General features: G+C 38.1%; 1 protein-coding gene across 1 annotated transcript; it reads right to left on the bottom strand.

The window, feature by feature from the left end:
• Nucleotides 1-9,407: 9,407 nt before the first annotated feature.
• On the bottom strand, nt 9,408-13,437 carry LOC132626519 (protein trichome birefringence-like 4). Its single transcript, XM_060341433.1, has 5 exons — nt 12,457-13,437; nt 11,597-11,789; nt 10,938-11,131; nt 10,654-10,812; nt 9,408-9,987 (listed from the first exon to the last, which is right to left on the bottom strand). The coding sequence occupies exons 1-5, from the start codon at nt 13,293-13,295 to the stop codon at nt 9,615-9,617; spliced, it is 1,758 nt and encodes a 585-aa protein (XP_060197416.1). The 5' UTR covers nt 13,296-13,437; the 3' UTR covers nt 9,408-9,614.
• Between the last annotated feature and the right edge of the window lie 237 nt (nt 13,438-13,674).

Consider the following 13,674-nt stretch of genomic DNA (forward strand, 5'->3'; position numbering starts at 1 on the left):
CCTGATAGAGTTATTGATTTTGGAATTGATGTTATTCCCGACACTCAACCTATTTCTATTCCACCTTATCGAATGGCTCCAGCGGAGCTAAGGGAATTAAAGGATCAATTTAAGGACTTGTTGGATAAGGGTTTTATCCGACCAAGTTCCTCGCCTTGGGGTGCTCCAGTTTTGTTTGTTAGGAAGAAGGATGGTTCCTTGAGAATGTGTGTTGACTACCGCCAGCTTAATAAAGTGACCATTAAGAATAAGTATCCTTTGCCTAGGATAGATGATTTGTTTGACCAACTTCAGGGTGCTAAGTTCTTTTCGAAGATCGACCTAAGGTCTGGATATCATCAATTGAAGATAAAGGAGGAAGATATCCCGAAAACTGCTTTCCGTACTCGTTATGGGCACTTTGAGTTTTTAGTCATGTCGTTTGGCTTGACTAATGCGCCTGCTGCATTCATGGATTTGATGAACCGTGTTTTTAAGCCGTATCTAGACCGATTCATTATTGTGTTTATTGATGACATTTTGGTGTACTCTAAGAATCGTGAAGATCATGCTAATCATTTGAGGATAACTTTGACAACACTTGAGGAGAACGAGTTGTATGCAAAATTTTCTAAGTGTGAATTCTGGCTTGATTCTGTGGCTTTCTTGGGCCATGTGGTAACCGGAGACGGAATTAAAGTAGACCCTCAGAAGATTGCAGCAGTGAAGGATTGGCCTAGACCCACTAGTGCGACTGAAATTCGTAGTTTCTTGGGTTTGGCAGGTTATTACCGAAAGTTTGTGGAAGGTTTTTCATCAATAGCCTCTCCACTAACTAAATTGACACAGAAGACTGCTAAGTTTCAGTGGTCTGAATCTTGTGAAAGAAGTTTTCAAGAGCTTAAGGCAAGATTGACTTCGGCTCCTATTTTGACGTTACCTTCGGGGTCTGGTGGATATGTGGTCTATTGTGATGCTTCTAGAATTGGTTTGGGATGTGTGTTGATGCAGAATGGTAAGGTGATTGCGTATGCTTCGCGTCAGTTGAAGAAGCATGAGAAGAACTATCCGACTCATGACTTGGAGTTGGCTGCTGTGGTATTTGCTTTAAAAATTTGGCGTCATTATCTGTATGGTGAGCATTGTGATGTTTTTACTGATCACAAGAGCCTACAATATATCTTCAAACAACGAGAGTTGAATCTCAGACAAAGGAGGTGGTTGGAGTTGTTGAAAGACTATGACTTGAACATTTTGTATCATCCTGGTAAGGCTAATGTGGTTGCTGATGATTTGAGTAGAAAATCTATGGGCACGTTGGCTTATTTGCGTGCTCATGACATGCCCATGGGGAAAGAGATTCGAAGGCTCGCCAGTATTGGAGTTAGGCTTGATGAAACTAAAGATGGAGAGTTAGTGGGAATCACTCCATCACGGTCTGACATTGTGGAAAGGATTAAATCCAAGCAATATGATGATGAACTTTTGGCAAAGCTGAGAGATGGAGTGGAAAGGGGTGAGTACACTTCATTTACGGTTGGGACTGGCGATAGCGTTCTGCGATTACAAGGACGATTGTGTGTTCCCGATGTTGATGGTCTTCGACAAGAACTAATGATGGAAGCTCATAGTTCTAAGTATTCGGTTCATCCGGGATCCACCAAGATGTATAAGGATTTGAAACAACACTATTGGTGGAAGAGTATGAAGGTTGATATTTCTAACTTTGTGGCTAAGTGTTTGAATTGCCAACAGGTGAAGGCCGAACATCAGAGGCCCGGTGGCTTGGCTCAAAACATTGAAATTCCTCAATGGAAGTGGGAGATGATAAATATGGACTTTGTTTCAGGTTTACCTCGCACAAGGGCCAAGTATGATTCAATTTGGGTGATCGTGGATAGACTCACGAAGTCTGCCCATTTTCTTCCTGTAAAGACATCATATGCTGCGGCAGATTACGCTAAGTTATATTTGAAGGAGATTGTTAGGTTGCATGGTGTTCCGACATCTATCATATCTGACAGAGGTACACAATTTACTGCTCATTTCTGGCAGACGTTTCAAGAAGGTTTGGGGACTAGGGTGAAACTGAGCACTGCCTTTCATCCTCAAACTGATGGGCAAGCAGAGAGAACTATTCAAACTTTGGAGGATATGTTGCGTGCTTGTATAATTGATTTTGGAGGAAGTTGGGATGAACACCTACCTTTGGTGGAATTCGCTTATAATAATAGCTATCAAGCTAGTATTCAGATGGCTCCTTATGAGGCTCTTTATGGGAGGCGTTGTCGGTCTCCAATTGGTTGGTTTGAACCAACAGAAGTAGAGTTGTTGGGTCCTGATTCAGTTCATGAGGCGATCGAAAAGGTAAATCTTATTGTGCAACGACTAAAGACCGCTCAGGGTAGACAAAAGTAGTATACGGACATGAGGCGTAGGGAATTGGAATTTGTTGTTGGTGACAAGGTTTTCTTGAAGGTGTCACCTATGAAAGGGGTAATGCGCTTTGGCAGGAAGGGCAAGCTTAGTCCTCGCTACATCGGTCCTTATGAGATTGTTAAAAGAGTTGGAACGGTAGCATATGAGTTGAGGTTACCGGTTGAGATGTCCATGGTCCATCCGGTGTTTCACATTTCGATGTTAAGGTTGTATAAACCTGACCCTTCTCATGTGTTGAACTCTGAAGAGGTTGAGATTGATCAATCCTTATCTTATGAAGAAGAACCAGTTCAGATTTTAGATCGCCAAGTTAGAAGGTTGAGAACAAAGGATGTTGCATCAGTCAAAGTGTTGTGGCGAAATCATAATACTGAGGAAGCTACTTGGGAAGCGGAAGAGGACATGAAGAAGAGATATCCGCACTTGTTCCCTATTTCAGGTATGAGTTAAGTTTTGAACTATTCGTGCGCAAGGTGATTGTGTGGTTAAATTCATGTTGGTTACTTACCTTCCTAGAATACTATCTTCATTCGGGGACGAATGATCTTAAGGGGGGGATAATGTAACACCTCGTGAATTTGAATTAAGTGTGCATATATTAAAAATCTAGTATTAAGATGATATTATATGTATATGAATCCATTCTTGATGAATTCGGGTGGAGAATGATCGTTTTGAAGTCAAATCAACTAGTGAAGTTCTTAGGGGCTCTGAAATTCGCCTAAGTTTTGGTAGGTCTGTCTTCTGGGCGATTTTCATGAAAATGTGTTGAGAATTTGGAAATACATCCTTGATGAAAGTTGTAGATATTTGAAATAGCTTTCCAACGGTAGGTCGCCCAGCCCGAGAAACATTTTGTACAAAAAGTTATGACCGTTTTACTGAAGACTGTCTTCGCTGGAAGTTTGGTGGCTTCGACGAACCGTCGATCTAATCGACGCTTCGTCGATCTGATCGACGATTCGTCGAATGAACCGTCGATTGTGCCTGACTCACTGGAAATTTGACGAATTCGACGGAGTAGATCGACGCTTCGTCGATCTGATCGACGGTTCGTCGAATGAACCGTCGATTGTGCCTGACTCACTGGAAAATTGACGAATTCGACGGAACAGATCGACGCTTCGTCGATCTGATCGACGGTTCGTCGTTTGAACCGTCGATTGTGCCTGACGGGCTGAAAATTTATAAGTTGCCAAATTTTAGTTTTTCTTCCATTCTTTTCACTCTCAAAACCCTAAGGACGAAAATCATTCCCCAAGCCTCCAACACTAAGGTAAGAACATCTTAATCATTGATTATCAATCCTAACAATAAACCCATGATTCTTAACATGATTCTTGTGACAAAAACCTAGGGTTGCAACATAATTCTTTCCAAAGGGATTCAAGCTAGGGTTTGGGTGTTCTTCATTAGAAAGTGAATTGTTAAACCTTGTTTAACAAAGTAAGGTATGTCTCTCTTTTAAGAACTTATTTTGAATGAAAATCACTTTTGAATCTATGGGTAGAAGTATGAATTTTTTTTCAAGATTTGTTTTTAGGAATTAAAGGAAAACTAACCTTTTCATGTTTCTTGAACTCTAATTCATGTCTAAATGGTGGTTAATGTGTGTGAGGGGACAAACCCACATTAAACCTAGATTGTAACAAACCCTATAGAGGTATGAGATATTGTGAATGTTTTTCTTCTATGAGAGATGCGTAATGATGATGGTTAAGGGTTGGTAATGACATATTCATTGATGAATTTGGGACATGGAAATCTTTTGTAAAGAAGTTATATGTTTTCAAACCGTTGATTGGAATGACTTATTCCTTCGATATGGCTTAATGAATTTTAATGTTATTAATGGTGTGACTACTTTGAGATAAATTGTAAATCGGCTTCTATGCCATGAATCTTGTTGTTGTATTTGCCTTGCTATTCGGGAGGAAGAGTAGCCACTATGGATCCTAGTGCATTAATTGCCTTGCCATTCGGGAGGAAGAGTGGCCACTTCCGGGTTCGCTACCTGGGGGTGCATTAATTGCCTTGCTATTCGGGAGGAAGAGTAGCCACCGTGAAGTCATGTTCCGGTGTATTACGAAATGTTGATGATATTGAGTTGGGCTCATATAGGCGATTGTGATATCCATCTTTATTATGAAATTGGTATTTATGCCAGATTGATTTAAAGCTTAATTGAAACTGGTATTTTGAAATGGCTTATTAAACTGTGCAATAAGTGATATTAAGACTCATAAAGTGGAATAACAGTTTGTATACTATCTTTTTCGGAACTGATTTCTTTATGTATTATTATATTTATGTCTATATTACTTATTGTCCCCGAGGCACTCACTGAGTACGAAGTACTCAGGCATACCATTGTTGTTTTTGGATGGTATGTTAGGTAACGGAGAAGAGCAGGTTCTTGACACTTCAGGCGCTTAGAAAGGACTCGCTGTTGCTGCTGATTTGGTGAGCCCACATCATTGTTCGTGGGACACTTTCTGTTTCATTTATTATTTTAGATTTCCGGGCTGCGTCCCGAAGTTTGAGGATTGTTATGTCTCTTAGAAGCTCCATAGATAGTTGTTAGAATTGTGGGTAGATTGTCAAAAGTCTCGTACGACTTAATGGGTGTTTGCCACGTTGATGGCTAGTACTTATAAAGACTTCCGCTGATTTAACTCATGATGTGTTGCATTTAATTTATAAATTGTTGGAGGCGAATGTTGAACCTGGCGGGTTCAAGTACCATTATTGTGTTGTTTAGGTTCTTCCGATGTTGTTCGTGACGTCGGATGCCGGTCACGTCCAGGGTGGGTTTCGGGTCGTGACACTTGATTATTATTATTTTTTTGAATTTTTGAATTTTTTTCAACTTTTTTTTTCCGGTTGAACCAAGGATGAAGAATTGATGGGTACAATTCTTCTACCAAGCTCTGATACCAAATGATATGATCCGTCTTGTGGAAGACACTTAGTCAAACAACAAAAACGCGAAAACCAAGATAATAAATAAATTGAGGGATGAGAAGTGAAGAATTTGAGATGAGAAGAGACAAGATAGGAGCAAGATCCACTTGATAATGAATCTATGGGCAAACCTAGGTATACTAAACCTAAACCCTCCCAATTGAATTCAATCAAGGAATCTATACTATTTGAATTCAATTAAGAGTCAATCAAATGAATCCACAAATGAACAACTCTCATATGAAATCAACGGAAAATGGGTTCAATAGCCAACAATGGAATCCACCATAATTAACTATCACTCTCACTAATCACTAGATTAGCACTACACTAAACTACCAAACAAACTGTCATTCTTTAAGAGTATTCATCTCAACGTCATTCAAAAACTAAAGAATGAAAATAGCCTACGGCAAGCTTATATAGTTTTCCTAATTACAACAAAGGCCCAAAAGTGGCCTTTGCACAAATAAACTATAACATGGGCCCTTCTTCACTTGAAATGCAATCCTAGTCTCCAATTTGCACTCCTAGCCACGAATTGTATTCCTAGCCACAAATTACAATCCTTAGCCATGAATTGCACTTCTAGCCATGTTTTTACTTCTAGCCATTTTGTGTGGCTTGACCTTCATCTTCATTCCCTTGCTCCAAGCTATCATCTACACGTCGTATGCTTCCTTACGTGGCTTATATGGGTCTTCAAGGGGCTCCAAAGCCTCTCTTGCCATCAATATTGCTTGTAAATCTCGGAGGTCCTTGGCTTGGCCTTGGATGGAGTGTCTAGAATGGAATGTGCCCATCAATATCGTATCAATTCTCAAACCAACCAATCGGTGAACGACACTGCCTATCATATAAAGCCTCATATGGCGCCATCTGAATGTTGGAATGGTAACTGTTGTTGGCTGCAAACTCTGCTAAGGGAAAGAATTGGTTGAAACTACCTCCAAATTCAATTACACACACCATCAACATATTCTCTAGAATTTGAATGTCACTTTGCTGGTTGTTCATCAGCTAGAGCATTGAAGTTGTTTGTGCTTCCAATCATTTCTAGTTCCGTGGCCACATTTTCTCCTCTCCCTTTCCTTATTTTCATATGTTTCCAGTTTCCATCTTCCATGTACCGAGTCTCATATTTATTCCTCAATTCTTGAGCTTCCTCTGGGACTGTTTCTTTGGTAGTATTTCTTTGTTTCTTGTTCCCTCCTGTTCGAGTGTTATGTGGCTAAAGTTATTGGATTTTCCATTGTTTTGGTGTCTGTGTGTTTTATTTTTTTTCTCTGGTTCTCTATCCATCCCTTCCACATGTTACCATTCCTCTCCATTTCTTTTTGAATTTCTAGGTGAAATATTATGCAGTTTTTCTCAAAGTGACCTGAATCTTATAGTAGAAACAGTATGCTGGGACGGTTTCATACTCAAATATTTGTACAAAAGTCTCAAAGTTGCCTTCAAAATTTAGAATTACCACAGCTACTTCAAATAGTAGAGGATTAGCCATGTCAATTTCCACTCTTAGTTTTGTAGTTGTAGTCTAGTTTTACCTATGCTTTCCTTGCCGAGTTCTTATAGGGCCAACGATTCTGCATACTGCACCCCATTCATAATAACGCCACAGGAGGTCCATAAGATTAATCCATACATGGCCTAATATAGCCTCTTCATCCGGTTTGAAATCAGGGTCCATTTTAGGATCTTCATACTATTTCTCCCTCAAAATGGATGAAGTCTTTGGAAAACACAATGTTGAAATCTTTCTCATTTTCCACATTGATAAAGTCATGTTTACGATCTTTTGCTCCTATTTTAGCCTTTCCTCAGTAGTTATCATCTTTGCAGTCCTAATTTTCTCAAATGCAGGTCTGGTTGGCAAGAACTTACCTATTATTGTCCGCGAGCATATCGGGTTCCTCTTTAGTAAAGACCACTATAGGCTTTCCATTCACCAGTTCGTGTGGTCTGGGGGAGGTGTGCTCGTTTTTTATATGAGATTGTTGACGGATTTCCCAGTGCATCTTCATAAGAGGATTGTTGGAGGAAGAGGCAAGATCCATATTGTCCTTCGCACCATTGTCGCTTGTGGGTATTTCTGGCATTAAAATTTGTTGGTTTCTATTGACTCTTGGGTCTGGGGGTCGAGGAAGGGGGCTACAGAAGAGGTCAATAGTGAGGTTCATATGCTCATGCACTAGATTTACTAGCTGTTGTTGGCAAAAATCTAGACGTTAGTGGGTTATGTCGATAGGTTCAGAGAGCAGAGTTGTAGAGAGATTTTTTGTATTGCAAGGCAAAAGTTACCTCGAGTCCTTTTTATTCGTCTCTTTAGCCAAACAATTTTGGGGTCCAAGTTATTTGTCACTTTAAAAACCCAAGAAAGCATTAGTTATTATTTTCGGTTCCACACTTATTAGTTACTACTTCATGAATCATATAGTTATTAACTAATCAGTTAAGCAAGAGATAACACTAATTTAGTCAATTATTGCTTATACATAATATGATTAGATGAGTTTCTTAATGATTGTGTCCAAACTTTAAAAGACGAATAAAAAGGTCGGAGGGAGTACTAGGGTTTTAGTTAGTGGCATGATTCGAAACGTATGTCTAATTTATATCACGTGTTGCGCTCTTACTAGTGAGCCAACGTCTGGCTCTTTACTTGAATGTTATCAAGAGTTGAAGGTAAAAAGGGAACACATGTTGAATTACACATATCCACAACTACGTTTAATTCTCCATAAACGTGGTCACCTTCTTGATACTAACTATTCCTAAATTCTGCCAATACATAGTAAATTAGCTTTCTAGAATGAAAATCAAACTAACTATTCACATACTTCATTTTGCAAAAAAGATGTAGAAAAAACACAATGAATGTAGAAAAAGAGGTAGTTACCCTTCAGAAGTTTTCTCATGAGTCCACCAGTGCCTTGTGTTAAAGAGAAGGATCTCAGCTCCTTTGTATTTGTCACATAACCTTTCCACTAAATCCAGTATGAGTGTTCCTATAGTTGATCCACTCCCATCTGGCTTTTCCCATTCCTGGACCAGAAAAGTAGAATGTACAAATTGTTGGAGTCCTCAATGAAATGAGAAAAGACTTTTCGTTTGATCTGATGTTAGAGGGCTATTTTCTCTAATCTTCACTATTGGTGGTGGAAATGGACTTGGTTTTCTTCTTGTTTGTAATGATAGTGGTGAATCAGCCATACTTTGTACTGACAGGAATAAGAGATAAATGCAGAGTTTGTAAGATCTATAGTAAGAAGAAATATAGCAGAAATGACAGAGGACTTCTATACAATCACTTCAAAGCTACAATGGGAGATTGGGCATACAAAGCCGAGATGAACCAAGATCATAAGATGTGCAGACTGCTATTCAAATAGAATAAGAGTACAGAAGACGGACAAGTTCTATATAGATTTTTATACTTCCTCCATTTCAGTTCATGTGGCTTAGTTTGACTAGGTATTGAGTTTAACAAAGCAAGAAAGACTTTTGAATTTTGTGGTCTTAAACATGTCATGAGATTTTGTGGCTATAAAAGCATATTATTAAGCATAAAATGGGAATTTTAATGTTAAATTGTTTCCAAATATAGAAAAGTGTCATTTGTATTTTGATGGAAGAAAAAGGAAAGGGAGTCGAATATAATAGAATAGAGGGAGAAAATGTATTCCATACAAGTTGTACCAATTCATTAACTTGAAAAAAATGAAAACTAAGTAGGAATTCACTTGTTTGGAGGAAACAGAATTGATATGAAGTCACAAAAGGGAAAGTATGATTTGAATGTTAAAAAAAAAAAAAAAAAAAAAAAAAAGAAGCCATAATTTAGTTTGAAGCAGGCAAAAATTTTGAGATTTCATCTCCGCTGTGACAAAATTCGTGCATGACCTAGGCAATATCGTTGTGAAGAGTAAAAATAAATTTAAACCACGTAAAGTTATATATCAGACGAAGATGCACATCAAGAGTATTTGGTCAATCAAAACGACAATCTTTAAAAGGATGTGTACATACTTTAAGCTCATATTGTATAGCAGGGTAAAGTAATAGTAATTTGTTACTATACTGTTGGATAAGTGGTTCCACATAGAACTATCTGTAGCTATTAACTAATAGTGTTCGTTTCTGACTTCTCATCCGGAAAAAGTACAACTAACGTTGGACATATTTCGCCTAAAAATATCATATCTATGTAATACTATAGCTATGTTTGCCTAAGAACCTATCTGCTGCTGCTGCTGTTTTTGTTGTTTCTGATAATGTTTCATCAATAGTTGCGCATATAGGAGCTCATTCCAAGTGTCTGGTACACCAGGAAGGCACCAATGGCTGCAATCTTGGTACCTTAACGTCGTCCTTCTCTCCTCGTCTGTCATGTTTGGCTTCCTGTATACCGATGGATGTCCATCCTTGCGGAAATCTGATATTACGGTAACATTTAAATAGTATACTGGTGTCTTCATCCACTTTATCACATCCTCTAGCATTCCCATTATTGGCGGATACAGAGAAGGCGACAAATCTTTCTCATCCTGAAGTGGCTCGGTGTCACTATCACATTTTCCACCAGCATACCACTCACCTCCACTGCAAAACAAACAAACACCAAAAGAAAACTTGGTCACTTTCTGAATCGTTTCCTTGAATTTTTTTGATAACCGAGAAATATCTGAGGATCAGCTAACGCACAGTTTGAAACTTGTTGGATAATGGACATCCCAATTTATATGACACTCTTTCCTTTTTAGTCACTCCCAAAAGGATGACACCTTTCTATATTTAGTAACAATTTAACTTTAGATTTACCTTTTTACCCTTAATGAAATGATTTCTAGCTACACAAATTTCTTTGATTTGTTGTAGACCACAACTTTCAAAAGTCTTTCTTTATTTCTTAAACTTCGTGCCCGGCAAACACCCTCATATAAAATGGGACGGAGGGAGTACTAATTATGGTGCACGTGAACCCATGATCTGTCTGTCAAACTAGGTATTTTATATACATATTTCTTAGAATTGAACTGCAATTATATGTTGGCCCCGATGCTCCAAAGGCTAAGTTATTTACCTAGAGGATCAGGGATCAATCCCCTTAATGCTTACTTTTTTCACCATTCTTTAGTGGTGCACTCATATTCTAGAAATCCTAGATCCGCCTCCGAATCCGCACATCACTTGTATTGCTAGAACCAAGAGGGCTTCCTTGAATGTGATCAAGAGTTGAAGGTAAATTAGGGAACACATTTGAATTACCTGAAATGAGAGACTGAATAGCCTCTAAAGAAAACATCGGTCTTGAGAGGATCTACATTGGTCTCAATCCATCTTGTCCATGTTGTCATTGCCTTGCGAAATGCCTCAACAACGTTAAGTTCACCATAAACATGGCTACCTTCTTGATAGTAACCCTTCCTAAAAGTTTGTGAATACATATAGTAAATTAGCTCGCTACAACAAAAATCAAAATAAATATCTTCTTCTATTTCTCTCTGGCTATATAGGAAAGCATGATGAACTTAGGCAAAAGAGGGAGGTACCATTCAGATGTTTTCTGATGAGTCCACCAGTGCCCTGTGTTAAAGACAAGAACATCAGCTCCTTTGTATTTGTCACATGACCTTTCTACCAGATCTAATCTGAGTGTTTCTTTAGTTGATCCATTCCCGTCTGCCATTTCCCATTCTTGAACGAGAAACGTAGAACGTACAAACTCCACTGAACAATTATAATCCTGCACAAACATATGACAAGGGATCAACACATTGTTTCAATTATGGTATGGCTTTAATTAAATCAGAGTCAGTATATTTGTTTCATTTCATTTTTCAAAAGTCTTATTATTCGTATAGTGAAACAACAAGAACCAAGGAAATTTTTGACATATAATGCAAGACATCTTATTTGTTAATGGCAGCTTGCTCCTTTGGCCTAATAGACTTTTTTAATCCAGCAATTTAGATGCATCATATACAAGTCTTGGAGAAGAACCTGCAATGATGTACCATTACCTCCGTCTTCATTGTTCTGTTAGACTGTTAATTTCCAAAACTTTGCTTCCAGCAATGCAGATGCACCATCTAGAACAGATACATCCACCAGTCCTTTCACCTCCTTTTAGTAAGATGCAACAACATTTTGTTGAATAAATCTGACGTTATTTGTGGGACGAGTAGACAAGTGAAATGATGAAACTTACCGCAAATATAAAAGAATAAGCACCCTCTTTCTTGAAATCTTCTCTTCCAGATACTTCAAAAACTCTGCTCTTGTCTTCAACAGAATATCTAAGCAGACAAACCATTGATTCCCACATATTCCTGTTCAGAGAGTCACCCACGTAGACTAATCGCTTTCCTCTCAAAAGTTCCAACATTTCTTTGCCATCCAACCTGAAAAGTAAAGTAGTACTATTTTACAAAAAAGAACATCACCAGAACTAAGCGTAACAACGCATAAAAATAAGAATTGAAAAGGACAGGCAGGTGCACTAAGCTCCTGATTTAGGCAGGTCCATGAACCGACCGACCATATTGAGTCGATTGTACGTAGCATTATCTCGCATTTCTGCAAGAGGTTGTTTCCACAGCTTGAACCTATCAGTAGCGTACGTAATATTTTGGGGCAAGATTTGTTGACTCGACTTGTAAGTAGGTTTGGGTCTAGGGTTGTACTGGTTTTACACCTTAACTTGTTCCAAATTGATATTTACTTTGTATTACTTCCAAAAGAGTCGACCTATTATATATATGCATATTGTAATTTAGCAAACAATTATTTACATTCACATATACAAGAAAATGTGTTTGCAAAGCGGTGGGCGTATTTCCACCATTGGAATCTAAGACCTTCAAATCACAGTGCAAAAACTAGAGATTTCGCCAAGGCAAAGCCGGGATTTGAAGCTTAGGCAATCTAGATTCTAATCTTTCTAAGACAAGTACAGGGTTTGAACCAAAGCTATTGCAGTCGGCCAAACCTGTAGTCGACACTCTAGCTACGCCCCAGCCTTCGAGCCTAGTAATGCATATGCAATAAATATCAAAAGTAGCCAATTACCTTGGAATGTTACAGTGCTTAGGCTGCCATCTAAATTTCTCATAGCCATTATCAGGCCTTCCATTGTGATAACAATCAAATGGCTCATCAATAAAAGGACAAGAACCAGGTTCATACAAAGGGTTAGCATCATCTTTCACCCACATCCCATCATAAATATCACAATGACTCATCACTTCCCACCATGGCTCATTCTTTTGATGATTTTCACTTGATGTCTCATTTTTCACGGACTCCGCCCGTCGGATTACACTGGACATGTTGCTGTTGTTGTTTGTCTCATTTTTCACAGAATTTGGTACCTTTTCTGTCTCTTCCTCTTCTCTTTTACTACTAGATTTACCTTCATTCCTTGAGAACTGATCATTCTTCAAAGAACTCTGTAAACCCTTTTCACCATTTTCAGAATCATTCATTTGGCTAGGTGAAATAGCAAAAGCATTTTGAGAAATAGAAGAATCATTAAATGGGAGATAGTAAACAGTTGAGTTTTGATTATTGTTTGAGGAAAAATAGTGAGAGAAAAATGTGGAAAACTGGGACCTCTTATTAAGGACTTTCTTGAAAGAATGGTTAATGGAAGGATTATTAAAGACAACAATAAAGATAGCACATGTAACAAATAAAAAAGTGAAAACATAAGCCAATAACAACAACATGGATTTTTGAGTCTTGAATGTTGGTGTCCTAATTGATGTTGGAGTTCGTAATGAAGTCGAAAATAGACTTTTCTTTAACTCTGATATTCGAGGGCTATTATTTTCCCTAATCCGTAATGGTGGTGGTGGAAATGAATTTTGTTTTCTTGTTGTTGGCAATGATGGTGGTGAATCTGCCATTCTTTTGTTGATCAGACAATAATTGCAGAGATAACTATAGAAAGTTTGTAAGATCTAATTGCGTGCAAACTCTGTAAAAGAATCTGAGGGAAGAGTTGGAATACCAAAAAGGGATTAATTTGCATACATATATTTTGAGATTTAAAAGGTAGGGTATGAGCTATATATAGGTACTAGATAGGGCTGATTTATCAAATATGTGCTCCGCCTTTTACGCTATGGAGTCAAAATGTCAATTTGATCATTTCTTTATGTTCTTTTTTCCCAACAAATATAGTTTTGAACTAAACTTAGAAATTATAATAATAGGATTTTCCAACATATATTTCGTCATGGCTCTATGCAATAAGGGAATATGGCGTATTTTTTAAAATTATGT

The sequence above is a fragment of the Lycium barbarum genome, chromosome 2, assembly GCF_019175385.1.
Source record: "Lycium barbarum isolate Lr01 chromosome 2, ASM1917538v2, whole genome shotgun sequence".
NCBI classification, from domain to species: Eukaryota; Viridiplantae; Streptophyta; class Magnoliopsida; order Solanales; family Solanaceae; genus Lycium; species Lycium barbarum.